General features: G+C 52.9%; 1 protein-coding gene and 1 long non-coding RNA gene across 2 annotated transcripts in view; one reads left to right on the forward strand and one right to left on the reverse strand.

Annotated features, from left to right (window-relative positions):
• Positions 1–19,175, forward strand: part of SERHL2 (serine hydrolase like 2) — a 37,475-nt gene extending 18,300 nt beyond the window's left edge. Inside the window, 5 exon segments of the mRNA XM_011234149.3 lie at positions 10,489–10,523; positions 16,546–16,628; positions 17,880–17,947; positions 17,950–17,972; positions 18,765–19,175. Coding sequence (XP_011232451.1) covers positions 10,489–10,523; positions 16,546–16,628; positions 17,880–17,947; positions 17,950–17,972; positions 18,765–18,884 — 329 coding nt within the window. The 3' untranslated portion in view covers positions 18,885–19,175.
• Positions 15,785–18,776, reverse strand: LOC117796347. The gene is made up of 2 exons (XR_004620759.1): positions 16,527–18,776; positions 15,785–16,180 (listed from the first exon to the last, which is right to left on the reverse strand). It is a non-coding gene; the product is annotated as an uncharacterized LOC117796347 (long non-coding RNA).
• Positions 19,176–19,380: the final 205 nt, after the last annotated feature.

The following is a 19,380-nucleotide window of genomic DNA, read 5'->3' on the forward strand; positions in this document are numbered from 1 at the left end:
GAATGGGATAGACTGGTGATGGGTGGTAAGGAGGGCACATATTGCATGGTACACTGGGTGTTATACGCAACTAATGGAGCATCGAACTTTATATCAGAATCTGGGGATGTACTGTAAGGTGACTAACATAATATAATAAAAAAATCATTTAAAGTAAAAAAAAAATAGAATGGTCTGGTTTGGCCTCATGGAGAAGTGACTTTTGAGCAAAAGTGATGCAGGAGAGGGAGCTAGTCACACAGATAATCTAGGAAGATGATCTGGGGAGGGGAGATGCCAGGAAAGGCTTTGAGATGTTGGGGAGGAAAAACTTTTGCCCACCCTTCAAGTTTCTTCCAGCTGGTCTAAGATTTAAAATGGATAGATTAACAGGAGAAAATAACATTTAATTACATACGTACAGGAAATCCACATAAACATGAGAGTTTCCAAAGACAGGCAAAATGAGGTATATATTGCCATTCTGGACTGAGGGAGGAGAAGAGGGTAAGGGGTGTTAGGCGTCAAAGGGAAGGAAGGCAATTCACAGAAAGAATGGAAAGAGTAAATGTTTGGTAAGCAAGTGTTTGCTGGGCCATCTGAAACAATGAGACATGAGGAGGAATTTTAACAAACAGACTTTGCTAAGTTCCTCCCCGTCTACTACACCCAGTTCATAGTATGACATAGTTATCTATGGTGCGCGCTCCTTCCTCTGTCCGAATCCTTTTAGGCAGTTACAGGGAAGGTCAAAAAGAATAACTTCTTGAGTCTTCCGTTTCTTAAAAATAATTGGCCTAAAATATGCCAGAGATACATTTTGGGGTGGCACATTTGGTCCCTCACTGAGGCACCAGCTTGACCTGGCTTGTGGGAGAAACAGGAAGCAGTAAGCCAGGGTGGGGAGGGAGCGAGCAGCCAGGTCCTTATCTACCATCTTAACTGCGTTCCCATCATAACCCTGGCTTTAGTCTTGAAACAAGCCTGAGGTATTGGCATGAGGGAGGGAGAGCCCAGCACTGCTTGGGGTTCCGTAATGACAAAACACAGTCCTGTGTCAATATGTGGCCCCCACATCCTGAAGTGGGGCCCCACATTCACTGTGGTGGATGCTCAACCCCTCAGCATAAACCGGGCAGCCCTGGGGCTGAAGGCATGATTTGTTTTCACTCGTACGGTTCGAACACAGAAATTTCTCCTGAGGGGGATTTTGAATAGGTGCTCATATTTAAAGTAGAAAGATTTTATTTAAAAATGAAGATCTCCAGTTTCTTTCTTTTTTTAAGATTTTATTTATTTATTTGTCAGAGAGAGAAAGAGCTCGCACGCAAGCAAGCGGGGGGAGCAGCAGGCAGAGGGAGAAGCAGTCTCCCTGCTGAGCAGGGAGCCAATGAGGGACTCCGTCCCAGCAGCAGCTCTGACCCTGTCCGCTCTGAGGCAACCACCCTGTTCTGTTGTCCCCAGGGCTGCAGTTAGGACTCTCGGGGTTCAGGGCCCCTTTGTTTGCAGAGGAAACCAAGGAAACCAAGGCCAGAGAGGGAGGATCCAGGGCATTCTGCCCCATTTCATATGCCCATCCCAGGGCTGATATCATCTATCCATTCAGATCATTCAACACATCAACAAATCAGTCCTGGACACCTGCCCCAGGCTTGCTATGCACTCAGCTGTTCTGCCCTGCCTTGTAGTCCTGGAGTAGAGAGCCTGGGGTTAGGGGACAGACGTTACTCACCACAGAGGTTACCCACCTGGGAGAGGAGTGCTGCGTCTGTCGGGAACCCTGCCCCGGAGACCCAAGGGTCATGAAAGTTAAGAAGGATGAGGTAACGAGCATTCCAGACCCAGCCGACAGTATGTGCAGAGGCCCTGCCCACAGCAGGAGGGAGCATGTCCAGTCCTGGGACCTGACAGAAGGCCAGGAATATTGAAAGAAGGGCAGAGTGGCTGCCATGGGGGATGGGGGAGTTGGGTCCTGGACAGGGTAGGATCCGTCCAGGATGCTAACCATTGGTTGACAGCTGATCGTGGTGTTTATTCCAAGAGCAAAGTGTTAACAAAAATTCAGCTGAGGAAATTTGAAGATCTAATTGGCTTTAGTAAATGACTCGTGCAGCGGGCAGCATCCCATCTAGCAAAGAGAAAGGAAGTCCGTCAAGCTGCAGAAAAGAAAAGGATTTTAAAGGCAGAGACAGAAATGGAGGAAGGAAATGATTTGTGAAGAAGGCGTCGTTTCCACGAGGTCGCCCTCCTAAGGGGAGCAGAAGGGGCCTGTCAGTAGATTTGCTGGTGATGGCCGGGAAGTCCCATGTTGCCTGGTTAGAGGTTACCTTCCCGGCTGGGCTGAAACCGCAGTTAGTCAGGTATTAAGTCTGGGTGGGCTGACATGCGCCCTTCACATCAGGGACTCCATTTTGGGCTTGTGGTTGTCAACACGAAATGAACAGACTTTTTAGAATTTCTTTTAAAAAAAGGATGAGCACAAGGTTGCAGGCTTCAGGGGGATGGGGACAGAACTTAGATCTTTACTCTTGTTTTAGTCAAAATGTCTCTCGTAGGCTATTTGCTAATGAAGCAGACGTACAATGCGTGCTCAGGGCGGAAACAGAGCCCTCGCTTTGAAGTTTGGTGAAGTCATTCTGACCTTGGTAAATATTAAAGTTATAGCTTCCCTGGGAGCCCAGGAGCAGGGCCCACGAACATTCAAAGTTGAAAAGTTCCTTTATCATTTCTCCCTTTTGATCAACAGTCTTTCTCAGCCTTGGTGATCAACCCTTATTTTACGTCCCTTAGATGGAACCCGGGCACTGAGTGAACAGATACATACCGTGTGTCCCATGGGGCTTTGGGGTGGGGACTTCACCTTGGAAGGAGGCAAAATTCAGTCCACGATATCAGGAGGTTATTGCAGGACGAGGGCGGGGGTGCTGTGGGTATGCTCCAAGATGGGGTGTTAGGCTCCTGGTCTCCAGGAAGGAAGGCCAGGCCTTGCTTGTTGCCAGGCTGGGACCATATCGGTTGACCCGGAGTCCAGGCCTCTGCAGAGACCACCAGTAAGTTTGTTAGTAGGGTCGGAAAAGATGCCATTGCTGATTGGGGGAAACCATTGTCTGAAAAACACATTTTAAACTTCTTGCTAGCTTTCACCTCATTAACCCTATGGGGCATGGTTTCAGCCCTGACCCCCACTTACCCCTGGAGTTGTGGCCATTCCTCAATCTCGAAGAATTGAAACGATGACCACTCTGGCTACTTTATCTCCTCAGGCGAAGTAGGTTTGGGGTAAAGAGGAGTTGTTGCAAGTCTTCGCCGTGTCATACCTATGCACCAGGCTGAGCAAGTTTTAATTTACAGGTTACGGCAGCAAAGGAAATAGAAGTAACATGGAGTCAGACATGCCGAGATTTTTCCAGACCTAACTTCCCATTGTCAGTCTTTTCATTCCATTTCTATGGAACGTGGCGGAGGCACATCTTCTGTAACTGCTTCAACCTGAATTAGGGTGCGGTAGGGGGCTTTGGAAAGGAAGGATTTGACACGGTGCAGGACACGGCTTTTGGTCCCTGTGCTAATGGAGGGAAACTGTCAGACAGTTCCTTATCTGAGAACTTGGATATTTTCCGAAATAGTTTGGGACCACACGACATTAATTTTATCCCCAAGTGTATTCTATGGAACAGTAACAGTATATAGTCAAACCCATCATTCCTTCTAAAATTGATCCGACGTCAGTGGGTATCTAAGATAACAGATAGTCAACCAGTGCCAGCCACCTTGGACAGTGGGGTGTGGTGGTCAAGGGCTTCTTGGAGCAGGTGGCTTGCTGCCTGCTTTTGTCTGTATGGAGTCTCATCTCCCAGCAGGAGGAGACAGGTGCAGTAAGTGGTATCAGCCATCATACAGACTCTGCCTTGTTAGCAAGCAATCAGAATCAGTAAGAGACATTTCTATGGAAGCAAAAGAAAAACACAGGTTAATGGTCAGGGCAAATTCTAAACCGTGTCCGAGTCCCCTAGTGCTGCCAGTGAGATTTTTTTTAAAGGCTGCATTTATTTATTTGACAGAGAGAGAGAGAGCACACAAGCAGGGGGAGCAGCAGGCAGAGGGAGAGAGAGAAACAGACTCCCCGCTGAGCAGGGAGCCCGATGTGGGGCTCGATCCCAGCACCCTGAGATCATGACCTGAGTCCAAATCAAGAGTTGGTTGCTTAACCACCTGAGCCATGCAGGTGCCCCTTAACCTGCTTGTTCTTAATAATTACCCATGACGGGGCACTTGGGTGGTTCAGGTGGTTAAGCAGCCAACTCTTGATTTGGGCTCAGGCCATGATCTCAGGGTCATGAGACTGAGTCAAGCCTAGGGTCATCCGGCCCCGTGCTTGGCAGGGAGTCTACTTCTCTCTCTCTCTGTCTGCCCTTCCCCCCTTCTCTCTCATGCGTGCTCTCTCTCTCTCTCTCAAATTAATAAATCAATCTTTGAAAAGAGAATAATTACCCATTACTTCCTGAGATGGAGAGAATCACTCATTAGGTCATCTTTGCTGAGAAACTGCCAACAGGAGCTCCTTTGAGCTCTAGGACACGTTGGTAGGATACAAGTTTTATATTTAAACGACGGTATCTCTAAAGATGTGCTTATTAATAAGCCAGCAGCCTTGCATCAGCTCTACTGTGCGTTGCACCTGCGTCCACTAAATGCTAATCCGTTTGTTCCCCACCATCAGCTTTACCTAGGGCTCCTGGGGGGACGTCTGAAGCGGGCGGTTCAAGTCCAGGGGAGCCCTTGGGCCCCTTCATGCTGATCTGGAAGGTGCTTCCGTTTGAACCTCACAAGGAGATTGCCCAACAACTTGGGGTGATTTTTTGCACCTCGATAGTGAGGGTGGGAGGAGCGGGAGCCAAAGCGCAGAGGCACCCAGGTGGCCTCGGGGCTGTGGGGGCAGCGCTTGAGGTGATGCAGGACCTGCGGGGGTGAGCGGGCAGGGGCAGAGGTCGCAGAGGTGCCGCCAGCGAGGGCAAAGGCAGATTTGAAGTTTGGTTCTGATTTTTTTTTTTCTGTCTTCTGGCTTTTCCTCTTGCAAACCAGGCATTTTCTCTGGGTGCTTTTCAGCCCTCTGGAGGGAGCGGAAGGGCAGGGCATGGGCTGGGCACCAGTGCTGTGCTGGGAGGCCAGGGGGGGCTGTAGGATTTCTAGTGTCTGCCTGTCTTCCTCCTCCTTTTTCTCATTATTCCGTTAGGAGGGGGGGTCAGGTGTCTTAAATTTTTGTTCATCTTTATCTCTTTGGACCATCCATTGGGTCCCTTCCGGTGAGGTGTCTTTGTTATGGACGAACATAGAAGTCTGACCGTAGGGAATGTCATCTCTGATCATGTGAACTTGAGAAACAGTTGAGTTCCTTTTCATCTTGCTGAGTTTTATTTTTCATTTATTTATTTTTAAAGATTTTATTTATTTGACAGAGAGCGAGAGAGCACAAGCAGGGGGAGCAGCAGGGAGAGGGAGAAGCAGGCTCCCCACTGAGCAGGAAGTCCGACGTGGGGCTCGATTCCAGGAGCCTGGGATCATGACAGGAGCCGAAGGCAGCTGCTTAACTGGCTGAGCCACCCAGGCGTCCCCATTACCGGTCACCTTTAACAGCTCAAATAAAAGTCAGCTCAAATCGAGGAGGTCCGGATGTGCCCAGGAGACCTCACCAGATACACATGTGAGGTGCAGAGCAGTCGAGGGGCACGGAGGGTCCGAGCTGGTACCGGGTGCCGAGCTCCGGATGACCCCCTGGTGTTCCCCGCCCAGTGGCTCTGAGATCCTACCTGCACCGCCGAGAACTGTTGACGCAAATGAACAAACAGACTTTTTCTTTGAGGTTATTTGCCAAGGAACCGGATGTACACGGGGGCTCAGGGCGGAAACAGAGCCCACGCTTTGAAGTTTGGTGAAATCATTTTGACCTTCATGAAAGCATAGCTTCCCCGGGAGCCCAGGAGCAGGGCCCACGAGCATTCAAAGTTGAAAAGTTCCTTTATCACTGCGTTCTTTTTAGCCAAAGGGAAGCTCTTGTAGGGTTTTAACTGGAGGGGGAGGAGGTGGGTCTGAACTGATCGAATTTGCATTTCCAAACAGGCGCTGGCTGCCCTGTGCGCCTTCCAGGCCAAGGTCAGGGTGCCAAGGGCAGGTCTGTTTGGCTGGCTCTTTGCTTTCTTGCAGCTGTTGGCTGAAGGTTTTGAAGGGGCCACCAGGACGTGGCAGGAGAGCAGTGAGGCTGGGAATGCCTGAAAACCACATTCCTTTGGGAAAATGCCTGGCGCGTTTGGCATTTGGCTTTTCCCACTGGGTGCGGAGAGTGACTGTCTGGCGGCTGGCCAGCTGTGTCCTTAAGCTTAAGCTCTATCTTCGTCTTCTTCCTGGGGGTTCTTAGCCTGAGGGGCAAATATCCCCATTTTGTAAAAAGAGGGAGGGCTAGTTTCTAGAAAACAGATGTTCGAAGATATTGTCTACTTTGTGATCATTTTCCTTCATCCGCAAGCATACCGTTAGTGAGCGCCCACCCTGGGGGACCAGGGAAGGTGGAGGGTGGGGTGGGGCAATCACAGGGTGGAGAAGGTCATTCTGGACCTCATGTGGGCTCAGAGGCAGGAGGCAGGAGACAGGAGGGTGACAGGGAAATGGCAGCCCGAGTGGGAGCCGTGAGGGGGACAGAGGGGAAAGACACCGTGGGCACACTGAGCAACAAGGTGGTGAAGGCAAAGGTCGAGAAGGTGGCAGGCCCCCGTGTGAGGCCCGGCAGAGTCCAGTTCTGGAACTGTTTGGAAGGGGGGATTCTGAAAGTCTTGGAGAAGGTGGCGCTCACAAGTCGCTGGCCGGGCCAGCCCAAGGGGTCCCGCAGGGCTGGTGCAGACCCTGCCTGGCAAGCAGAGCCCAGTCTGTCCTCCTTCCAGGGCTGACCCTGGCCTCATCCCTCTCCGTTCCTTCCGGGTGAAACAGGTTGTAGACAGAATTACGAGAAGTCAGTGCGAAGCCCCTTGGGGCAGGTGCTGGCACTTGGTGCTGTGGGCCTGCATCTAATCGAGAAAAGCCCCAAGCACCTCTCTCTCCCTTCCAGAAATGCGAGGGCCATTTGCTCTTGGATCTGGTCGTGGGACTCCTTTAAGGGAAATCGGTGCCGGCCTACTGGTCTGAGAAACACATTTCCTGCCCTCACAAAGTTCACTGTCACGGGGAGGCTGACAGAAGAGCAGCCAGGCTGTGGGCCTGCCTGGCCCGGTTCAGGATGTGAACAGGGGAAGCGAGCCTTGGAAGGGTAGGAGGATGTGGCCGGGGAGAGAAGCCACGGCCCCGGGCAGAGAAAACAGAACAGCTCGATAGGGGTCCCCAGGTACCTGGGGGTCACCTCCACCCCTACAATAACCCCCTTTAAAAGTTTTTTCACATCTTCTGAGTAGCTGGAGCCCAGAGCTGGAGGAAGGAGGACGGCAGGGAGCCCAGGGCGGGGGCCAGTCATCTGTGCAGGGAGGTCATGGCCAGAGCGGAAGTCGGCCCAGAGGCCTCACCTTAGTTTCCGTAGGCCGAGACGATCTAGGGCAGTGACCAGAAAATCTTCCAATTACATCGTCCTCCTAAGTATTTAGATTCACAAATGCCCGATGGAGAACCTCTATCAACAATTCGTCTATGTTTATCATCTAAAATTCCATAATCTCTAATTAGAGGGGGAAACCTAATAATCATGGCAAATAGCTCTCCTTGTTCCCATAACCATTTCTCTGAAAGCCATTTTGTATTCAAACATCAGTTTTCCAGAAGGGAGACCTAAGGCTCCTCCCCCGGTGGGCACCCACACCGCCCTGCCTGCCCAAATACCCCGCGTCTCCTCCCACCCCCACCCCAGAGCTGATGGCGTTTACAAGGGGATGGGCAGAGAGGCCCACCTAGTTGCCATTTGGGTTTTGTTTTTGAATTTAATACTACTTTTTTTTAACAGGTGTCACCTGACACAGTTTAAAACACGCAATCCTGTAAAAACCTGTGCGCGCGTCTCCCTGGGTCGTCCCCCTTTCCCATCCTTGTTGTTGCTCAGCTCAGCCCAGGGTTACCCCCCTTTTAAGGGTGCTCACATCCTTGCAGTGTTTTAATGTATGCTCTTCTTTCCCCCTCTTTTTTTTTTTTTTTTTAAGATTTTATTTATTTCCCTGAGAGAGAGAACAAGCAGGGGGGAGGAGCAAGGGGAGAGGAGATGCAGGCTCCCCGATGCAGGACTCCAGGACTCGATCCCAGGAGCCCGGGATCATGACCCGAGCCGGAGGCAGGTGCCCCTATTTCCCTCTCTTGCAAACACCCTAGAGCGCGTGTCGCAGCCTCCAGGCTCCTCGCACTGATCGCAGGTCCTGGACTTAGTACTTATGCCAGTGTCCCCGCGTGACCGTGGGAGCTAATGTAACCTGTTCCCTGCAGAGGGACCCTGGGCGCTTCCCGTCTCTGCTGTTCCTCGCAAGGCTGTGCCGGGCGCCTGGTTGGCAGAAGCGTTCGCGGTGGATCGCGGGCTCGGGCGCAGGTGGAACCCGCACGGAGAGCATCTGTCCCCCGGCGAGGGGAGAGGCGCTGGCTGTGCCCCGCCTTGCCAGGTGCCCCCCAGCGCCGTCCCTTAGCAGCCCGGCCGTGATGGGTGAGACGCCTGTGCTCCCGGCGGGCACGCGGAGGGACTCTTGCCCGTGTGTGGGTGCGAAGTTACACCTCCGCGTGGTTCTCATGTGCGTTTTCTTTTTATTTTAACGATGAATATTTCTCATATTTCCTTTTCCGGAAAATGTACCTGCCTGCCCTCTGGGGCATCGTGCTGGTGGTCTTTCTTCAATTTCCGGGAACTCTTCGTATGTCGGGGAGATTGAGTTGCAAGTACATCTTCCCAGATGGTCATTTATCTTTTTTGACTTTGCTTAGAGGTGTTTTTGGGTTTTTTTCTTGCAATGCAGAATTTTCTAATAGAGGTCTCTTTTCCGGCCCGTGCATCTTGAGTTGTAGCGAAAAGCTCATGTTTGATTCGAACACTGTTTGGGGTTGAGGATTTTCACTTCAAGGCTTGCTACTTTGCATATTTATCTTGCGTACAGGTTGAGGTTTGGATCTGATTGGATCTTTTTCTAGATGGCTCCTCCGTGAAAGTGTCTTTTCCCCCGGTGACCTGAGAGGCGGCCACGCCCTCACGGCCCGTCCGCATCCGAGTCTGTCTGTAGGTCTTCGATCTTCTCGTGGGTCTGGCCGACTGTCCCTGGCCAGCACTGCACAGCTCAGCTCGCTGAGCCCCACGGTGTGTCTTAGCATCTGTAGGACAGTCTCCCTTTATGGCTCTTTTTCAGAGTTTTCCCGCTATTGCTAAAAACTGTGTTGGCATATCCTAGATGTACAATTAACTAATATTAGTAATACTGGTGATATCAGACATATGCCTGTGCCCCCCGCCACTGGCTAAAGCAATAGAACAGCACCCATTCCTTTGAACCCTGTGTGTCCCCCTCTCTGCCACCCAGAGGCACACATCTACTTGTCCACTCAACAAGCAACTTTTTGAGCACCTGCTGTGTGGCGGTCTCCGTTCTCGGTCCTGGGGAGCCCAGCCGGGATGGAGACACCAAGCCCCTTGTCCCCTGGGAAGCTGCATTCTAGCGGAGAACAGCCGTGCATGCAGGTGGGGTGTTTTAGAAAGTGCTGAGCGATAAGGAGGAAAGCCTGCCAGAGGGAGGCGGGAGACGTCCCTGTGAGATGGCTGTGACTATACTTATTTATTTATTTGGCTGTGACTTGAAATGGGAGGCTTGAGAGCCTGGCTGGGAAGGGGATGTGGAGCAGAGACTTGTGGGAAGGAGGAGGCAGCCCTGCTTCTCTTTGGTGTCACATTTGTGGGATTTACCCAGTGGCTCTGATCCACCGTTTCCCAAGTGGAGAGGGTCCTCTAACAAGCCCCCCCCAAAAGCTCACTTCTCAGGTGGCCTCCCAAACCTGTGATTCTCTTTCTGAAGGGGACATTGCCCAAGCATGGACTTGCTAGGAATCTGGCCTCCCCAGGTGAGGCCCAGCTTGTCCACCACCGAGACTTTGGCAAAGAACCAAGGCTCGGACCGCAGATGGGACCATGGGCCTCCTGACCCCGCCAACCTTCTTTTCTCTTCGACACATGATGACATGGATTCTTAGCTGTTGGGCGCTTCCTGGGGTTTAAAGATCACGTGACCATCTTAAGGTTCTCAGAGATGACAGCCACGTGCCAGATAGGGTAACCATTCACCACCATCCTTCCAATCTGTTCTCTGGGGTGGCCGGGGAGGCGCCTGTGTGGGCTGCGCCGGTCCGTGGCCAGGTGGCAGTGGCCAAGCTCTGCTGTTCCTGCTCAGCCCCAAGAGGACACCAGTCCAGGCTGAAGAAGGGCACCTGGCCGGAAGGGCCCCGGGTCCCCAGGGCAGCCCTGTGGAGTCCCTCACCTGGACATGCAGCGCTGAGACCCCGTTTGTGCTTCCATTCCAGGTCTAGTAATGAACAGACACCGGAGGATGACTGTGGTGAGTGTTGCTGACTTTTTCTTTTGTTATTACATTATTACATTACGTTACTGCATTATACATTACAGTTACCATTTTAAAACCATTCATAAGTGTCCAACTCAGTAACACTAAATCCATTCGCAATGTTGTACGACCATCGTTTCACCCACATTTTTCATCATCCCCATAAAAACCCTGTACCCACTGAACACCAGGTCCCCATCCTCCTGCAGCCCCTGGTGGCCGCCATTGTGTCTTCTATGAACTTGGCTGCTCTAGGGACCTCATGTCCATGGAATCAGGCTGTAGGTGGCCTCATGCGTCTGGCTTATGTCACTTAGAGAATGTTTTCAAGCCTCATCCATGTCGTAGCAGGGTGCCCGAACTTCCCTCCTTTTATGACTGAATAACATTCCATTTGTGTGGGTCTGTCCATTCATCCGCTGAGAGACACTTGGCTTGTTTCTGCCTTTTGGTTATTATGAATCCTGCTGCTGTGAACGTAGGGTGAGGAATATCAGTTCAAGTCCTCGCTTTCAGTTTTTCTGGATATACACCTAGGAGTGGAATTGCTGACTCACCCAACAGTCCTGTGTTGAGCCTTTTGAGAAACAGCCAGACTGTTCGCACGGCGGCAGCATCGGAGTCACTCCCAGGACGCACGAGGGTTCCAATTTCTGCACCTCCTCGTCAACACTTGTACTTTTCTATTTTTTTAATTTTAGCCGCCCTCCTGGGTGTGCGCGGTGGCGCACAGCCTCTTTCGAGTCATGGGTCCCCTTAGGGCAGGGCTGAGGTCAAGGGAGAGGATCCCCTGCCCCACAGATTCCTGAGATGGAGATATCTCCCCAGCAGGGCTGGCAGGAATGGGGGCTGCGCTGGGTTTTCACCTGCACGGGCGGGGGGGGGATGCACCAGCGCAGGGCACTCACAGTGCCTCGTTCTTCCACGTGCCTCACACACGCGTGTCGTGTAATCCTCACTGCAGCCCTGGAGGAGGGAACTGTCGTCACCCACATTTCATAGGCGAGGAAACGAAGTCCGCCAAACGACTTGCCCACGGTCAAGCAGCACCATCGGTGGCGGCTTCCCACCCATGAATAACTGAAAAAACAAACCATTACGGACACACAGGTGCCCCCAGAGCCAAGTGTGAAGGCCGAGGCCCACTGTTGGCCACATTGAGGGCAGATGCAGCCCCATCTGTTTTCATGACTACGTAGGAAGGCACTGACTCGTTTTAGGGCTCTTGGGTTGTGTTGTTTGTTTAGGTTTTCACAAAAATGGCTGCAAGTGCTTGACTTACATGGATTAACTGCGTGGGAATGCAGGGAAGGCCTGTTGGCGGCTGGGGGCAGTGTGGTCAGAGGAGTTGCCTGGAGGAGGTGGGACCTCTGCTGGGCCCAGGGTGGTGGGATGGACGTGGGTAGAGAAGGGAAAGACTTTCCGGGTCCCTGCTAAGCGCAGGTAGAGGCGTGGCATCGGCTCGGTGCGTGTGTTCAGATGGGGTTCCTGATGGAGGGTATGAAGACCAGAAGGTGACAGAGGGGGGCTGCATAACAGGAGGCCAGCAGCCAGTCTGGAGATGTGTGACAGGAGCACTTGCAGAAACTCAGCTACAGAGGCTGTGTGACCTTGGGCAAGCCCCTTACCCCTTCTGTGCCTCAGTTGTCTTGTGTGCAGAAAGGAAGTGCGTTCATTCATTTATTCATCCATGCAGTGGGTTAATGAACAGCTAGGAGGTACCCCCCTTTGTGGGGTTGCTGTGAAGACTAGTGAAGGTCCGCGTGTCAAGTGCTCTAGCGTGGCGCTATCCCGTTAGGAGCTCCCAGATGGTGCTGTTAATGTGATTAAGAGGGTAAAATGCTTGGCACATGTGAGACGCTGTCAATAGAGGTGGGAAGCTGTGGCCTCAGGTGTGGACCTGAGGCCTGGACCAGGGCATCAGCCAAGGGGACGGGAATGTTTGAGTTTTGATTTTGATCCAGTTGGGACCTGTTCTCAAGTCGGTGTGAGGTAAGGATCCGTTTTCATTTTCTTCGCAGGTGAATAGCCAGTTTGGTCTGCTGACAGTTATTGGGGGGTCCTCCTAACCACCCAGGCTCACTCACCCATGGTCTATCTTCTGTGGGCTGGTTCTCGGGCTGGGAGCTTATTGCCAGATCCTAAGTGGAGGCCCTTGTTGGAAAGCTTCCCTCCAGAGAGAGTGATCCTGGCTGGACCCCTGGCCTGAGCCAGGTCACCCTCCAGGCAGCCGTGCAGGGCCCCAACGCTCCACTGCCCCTGAGTGCAGGTTGGGTTGGTTACTTTTGGGGGCATTTGGAAATGCCCCTTCCCTATCTGAGGACCACGCCCTATGCAGCACACAGCTGTTCTGCAGCAGGCTGCCCACTGATGTGGAGTTTGTTTGGGACATAAACTGAATTACAAAAGATACAAATTCTAAAATGGGCCTGTCTCTACACTCTCCTTTTGTCCCAGTGATCTTGTCACCATCCGGGCCATACCACTCTATTTTACTTCCTTCTAATTAGTTCTGATGGTTAGTAGAACCAGTGCTCTCTCCTTGTTATTTTACACATTTTCCTTGGGTTTTCTTGCATATTTTCACTTCCAGATGAAGTTTGGAATGATCAACTTATGTTAAAAATCACATTGGGATAGGGCACCTGGCTGACTCAGTTGGTGAGCATGTGACTCTTGATGTTGGGGTCATTGAGCTCAAACCCCAGGTAGGGTATAGAGCTTACTTTAAAAAAAATTATATTGAGATGACATTGCATTTGTAGAATACTTTGGGAATTTAGTGACTGTTAACATTATGGATGGGTACCAGCTGATTTACAATAAAGGCGGGCCAGGCAGTGGGTTACCCACATGGAAAAGTGGTATCCTAGACCCTTGCCTCACATGATACACAAAAATTAATTCAAGATGGATCATAGATCAAACTATGAAAGGTGAAAGAGGAAAGGTTCTAATGAAAACAGGGAATAGCTTTATGACCTTCAAGTAGACAATATACTTTAAATAGAACACATACTTGAATCAATGAAAATAATAGGGCCTTTATTAAAATTTAGAATTTCTGTTCCTCAAAAGACAAATTGAGAGTGAAGAGTCAAGCTACAGACTAAGATGTTTATTTACTTGACAGGAAGAGAGGGAACAAGCAGGGGGAGAGGGAGAGGGAGAAGCAGGCCCCCCACTGAGCAGGGAGCCTGATGCGGGCTTGATCCAAAGACCCTGGGATCATGACCTGGCCCTGGGATCATGACCTGGCCCGAAGGCAGATGCTTAACGACTGAGCCACCCATGTGCCCCTAAGAGAAGATACTTAAATGCATAGGGCTGCTAAAGGACTCATATCCAGGATATATGAAGAGCTCCTACAAATCAATAAGATAAAGTCTAACCACCTCGTTTTTAAAAACAGGCAAAAGATTTTAACAGGCACTTCGGGAAAGAGGCAGGTTATCCAAGTGGCCAATCACTCATGAAAGGCGCTCATCATCGTCAGTGATGAGGGCAATGCCAACCCAAACCCTCCAGCAGAGGAGTAGAAGTTGGAGTCAAAACCGCAAGGCCTGACAACATGGAGTCTTAACGGGGACGAAGACCAGAACTCTCTATGCTGCAGGAGGGAGTCTCAATCGACGCACCCATTCCGGAAAAGTGCTTCGCCGGAACTGCTAAAGCAAAACACAGTCACATCCTGTGAGCCAGTAATTCCCCTCCGAGGTGTATACCTAGCAAAAGGTGTGCCGTGTGCACAAAAGACGCGTGCGAGGATGTTCAGGGCAGCTTTGTTCATAATAGTCTCAAACCGGAACTCGCCCGCGAGTCTTTCAACAGCAGAATGCACGCATTGGGGTGGGGGAATGGGATAGACCAGTGATGGGTAGTAAGGAGGGCACGTATTGCATGGTGCACTGGGTGTTATACCCAACTAATGAATCATCGAACTTTACGTCGGAAACCGGAGATGTACCTGTATGGTGACTAACATAATATAATAAAAAAGAAACATGAATAGTGGCGTCCTTGGAGAATACCGCGGGAGGGGCCCGCGGGTGCCGGTGGTGGTCGAGGCTTCGAAGCTGGGTCGCACGGAGCATTTATATGTGAAGGGGCATCGACAGCTGACACAGATCTGGGGACTTCGCCGTAAGCTACACTTGAAGTACAAAAGGAAACTACAGATCGGGGAGTGCAAGTGGACTAGGGAAAGGAGGTTAGAGGAGAGAGGGATGGAAGCAAAGAAAAAAGAAGAGACAGGACACACCCAGCAGCCTTTGCTCTTAAAGCCTTTCTTGGAGAAATGTCCTCAGATTGTGTGGTCTTTGAGGAAACTGCTGCAAAACCCGAGACTTGTGTTTGCACATCTGGAGACATGAGCAGAGGTAGCATCCCTCAGTCTCTGCCTTGGGGACCAACATAGAATCGAGCTGAGGGCCTGAGTGGACCCCCAAGCCGGAGCAGCACGGAGCGAGGCCAAGAGGCCGGGGATGGGGGCAGACGCCTGAGCCCAGGCCTGGCGCCATCTCCTGTTCGCTGCTGTGCGACTTGAGCCTTTGCGCTCCTCTGTAAAGCCCTGTTGCAAGACGCGCGTTAACGCTGGTCGCGAGTGGGAACCACCTCCCTGCTCTTCCATAAGTGGGGCGTTCTGCCAGCAGGAGCTGACGCACAGCACGTCTGGGTCCCCGGTAGATCTTCGTTCATTGGGCCTTGTGGATGGTCTGGAAACGTTTCTGGAAAAGCACCCAAGGTCATTTTCGCCCAAGGAGCAGGAAATGGCCGGGAGGAGGTCAGGTCAGATCAAGGGCAATGTGCTCTTGTGGCTGTGACCCTGTGGCCGGGTCTGTACACGTGGAGGAGTGTTGGGCACGACTCAGTTCTTGTGGGAGCTTTGATGAATTAATCCACTCTGCACACGTTTACCGAGCTCCTCCTGTCACGCCTGGAGCTCGGGGACTCGAGCAGCACCATCCCGCAGATGCGAACCGGAGCCTCACGCAACCGCACATCTTGTAGTAGCCACGTTAAGAGTAAAAAGAAAATGGGGGGCGCCTGGGTGGCACAGCGGTTAAGCGTCTGCCTTCAGCTCAGGGCGTGATCCTGGCATTCTGGGATCGAGCCCCACATCAGGCTCCTCTGCTATGAGCCTGCTTCTTCCTCTCCCACTCCCCCTGCTTGTGTTCCCTCTCTCGCTGGCTGTCTCTATCTCTGTCGAATAAATAAATAAAATCTTAAAAAAAAAAAAAAAGTAAAAAGAAAATGGAAGAAATCGCATTTAATATTATTTTTAACTCAATGTATCTGAGATGTAACCAGTATAAAAATGTGAGGTATCTGGCATTATTTATAGCAAGTCTTCGAAACCCACTGTGCAGTTCACACCTGCGCATCTCAGAGCAGCCCCCATTTCAAGCACTCAGTGGCCACACGCAGCGACGGCTACCATGTGGGACAGCACGCACCTAGACTCTCACATAGTCCTAAGACAGGGTGTTTTGGGCTCTGATGGAGGCCGGCGGGGCTGTGGGGGCACCGAGGTGTACGCGTTCTGCCCAGTGGCTTAAGCAGGTTCCTTTCTCGTGGAAATGGTGCAGGTAGGTGGGCGCTGCTGGGCAGGGTCCAGAGCCGAGGCTGGCTGGACGGCGCTGCAGGGCAGCCTGCGGATGGGGGAAGGGAGTTCGGGATGAGGGCCACACCAAGTCCTAAAATCTAGGTCCAGAAGCCGCCCAGGCCACTTCTCTGCATTTAGCTGCCCAATACATCAGGCTGGAAAGGGATCTGCAAGATGCTGTCTGGCTGGGCAGCCATGAGTCCAGAAAGAGGGAGAACAGATCTGGGGGGCTGGGAAGAGTCTCTGGCCCACAGGGGTTAAGAGAGGGCTCCCTGGAGGTGATGTGGTTGGGTACTGGACTTGGTCCTGGGGTAGATGGCCATGGGGCCCCACAAGCGCCGCCCCCCCCCAGCCCCAACAGCAGCGCCTGCGGCCTTGCGGCGAGAACTCACTGTGGTTTCCTCTCCGCAGCCAGAGCAGAGCATCAGCTTCGTCAGCAAGGAGCTGTTCACGCACTCCGCCAAGCAGCTGCAGGCCCCCGTCCTGCTCATCAAGTGTGAGCCTCGCGCCCAAGAAGAGACGCAACCTCGTGTGAGGCTCCCCATTCTCCTGGATGAGGCCAGGCCGCCCCGGCCACTGGGGGGTGGAAGGCGGAGCCAGGGGAGGGCTTGGGCAGCAGGGCACAGAGCAGACTGTGCGCCCCCTTCAACAGGTGTCTGTGGAGGGCACACCCGGCGAGGCCGAGACTGGCTGACCTTACAGTCGGGCGCTTGCCCTACCAAATCCTCCAGCCACCCCAGACCCCTTCCACCCCCAGCCCTTTACTGCTCCCCGCCTGCCGGCGCCCCGCCAGCAGCAATCCCACAGCCCAGAAAACTTTCTGTCGTGTGGCCCAGCTGCCACTGTCCTCGGCGGCCCGCCTGCAGTGTGGCGGGCCCCAGGCCGGGACTGTGACCTCTGGGGACACATGTGCCTCTGGTGCCGAGCACAGGAGCTTAGGAAACACGGACTCAAGCTGCAAATGCACACCACAGTGAGACACACCACACCCCCAGGATGGCTAGGCTCTGTGTCAGCTAACGGGCAGCTTGGCAAGCTGGGACTTAGCATAGGACCCAGCCGTCACTCTCCGGGGTATATACCGGCGCGACCTAGGTCCCTGCAGCAGCTTGGACACGACCGTCCGAAGCAGTGATAGCCGCAACAGCCCAGAGGTGGAGAGCACCCGGACGTCTGTCAGCAGACAGACAAGCAGAATACGGTGTGTCCCCACGGCGGCTACGTTTAGCCGTAAGAGGAACAAACTGGCACATGCTACACGGATGAACTTTGAGAACGTGATGGAAAGGGAAAGCAGCCAGTCGGGAGTCCGTCTGTGGTTTGATTCACGTGCAAGTGCAGAGAGCGAAGTCTCTAGAGGGTCAATCAGTGTTTGTGGGAGACCAGAAGCTGCATGAGAACTAGGGGTTCAGGTCTGGGGATTTTTTTGAGACGACGACAGCGTCCTCAAATTGTAGTCACACGTGCAGAGCTTTAAGTATACACGTGAAACGGGTGAAATGATCTCAGTAAAGATGTAGAGAAAACACGGACTCGAGTCTGTTCTGTCCCGGCTGTGCTGTGCAGAGGTGGTGGCCACAGGCAAGTCCCACGACCCCACTGAAGTAAACCTGCAGCACCTTGGCCACAATGAGCCCTGAACTGTGGGAAAATCGGAGGCAAGCCCGGGCCTGTCTCCTCTCAGCCTGGAAGCCGGGGACAGGTGGGAGGCACCACAAGGTGAACCCTGATTTTTTACTTCCCAGAGCAATCCAAGGATATTATAACGTGAGGAGAGAGGACACTGACAAGAATGTCTTGCTTTCTATGGAAGACATCTGAGATCAATACTAAAGGAGGTAGGTACACGGGGCTCAGCCAGGGAGAGGTCCAGGAGGGCCCTCACCCACCCCTTGCACTAGGACCTCTGGTCTGGGCCCAGGTCTAATGGGTGACTGGCAGAAGCTACCAGGCCTCACTTCCCACAGTGGTCAGCCCCTGGAGCTCACATTTAACTCAGCACAGGAAACACATTTTATTGGCAGAGCGCCCCAGTGTTATTGTCCACGTATATCCCCCAGCCCAGGTCCAACTGGGCCAGAGGCCATCGCATGATTTCTAGGGTGTGCAGATGACCAGTCTCATCGGTGGGGGCTGGGACCTGGGCTTTGTCCCTCGGAGCACCTGGCACTTGGACCATCATCCGCTGTAAACACCTGACCCTGGGCCTCTGTAGACATCTCGGCACCACGACCAAAGGCGAGCCTGTGGCCGGCCCACAGTGCCTTCCTGTCTCCCAGGGAGGCTCCGGGTTGAAAGGCTGCTCCTTTTTTCAAGCCGACCTTACAGAATCATCAGTACCAGCAGCACCCTCGACTACCGGCCCCTCCCCGGCCTGGCTCTACAACCTCACAACTCAGAGTGGCCCAGAAATCCAGGGCTTGAACATTTCCCCCCAAATCAGCCCCTTGTTGCTGACTCTGAGCCAGGCTCTGACTTAACCAGCGTGTGACCGGGGAGCTGTGGGTCAGTCCCTGGCTCATGGGTCACCGTGGGGGACCCTTTGGAACCACTGGGAGGCAGCAGGCTGTGGGAAGGCCCCAGCACACCAGAGGGGGCACTCCTCACCAAGCGTCCCCTCCCCTCTCCAGCGGTTCCAGTACGTAAAGGTCCCAGGCAACCACTATGTCCACTTGAACCAACCTGAGATTGTGGCCAGGATCATCAGTGCCTTTCTGCAGAGCCAGGAGCCGCCGCCACATCAGCCCTAGCCTGGGCCTTCAGAGACCTGGTGCCTAACGCCGACCACCCAGATTCCTAGTTCCAGGCCCTCCAGCCAGACCAGGGGTGGTGGGACAGGCCTCACGGGTCTCGAAGCCCAGCAGGTGCCGAGGCAGAGAATCCTGGTCAGAATTTGGGGGGACGGGGCAAGATCCTTTTAACATCTGTGACTTCAAGGGGGAGACCCTGTTTGGATTTGGCGGTGTTGTGTTTCACGGCTGATAATCTGCAGTGAGCGGGCAGCGGATGGAGGAAGGAATGGCCAGGTGGCTGCCCAGCTGGATGAAAAATAAAATGCTCATGTATTCTCGCTGCTTCTGAGGCTGTTCCTCTCGGCAGGGGCTCTTGACTGAGGGGAAAGGAGACTAGAGCATTCAGCTGGAGGGAAGGCCAGGGACAGGCTAGGAACAGAGAGACCAGGAGAAGGAAGCAACCGTGGCCTGGGCCAGTGGCTCCCTGCAGGCCACGCCCTCACCCTGTGCAGGC

This window comes from Ailuropoda melanoleuca, chromosome 15 (assembly GCF_002007445.2).
Source record: "Ailuropoda melanoleuca isolate Jingjing chromosome 15, ASM200744v2, whole genome shotgun sequence".
NCBI classification, from domain to species: domain Eukaryota; kingdom Metazoa; phylum Chordata; class Mammalia; order Carnivora; family Ursidae; genus Ailuropoda; species Ailuropoda melanoleuca.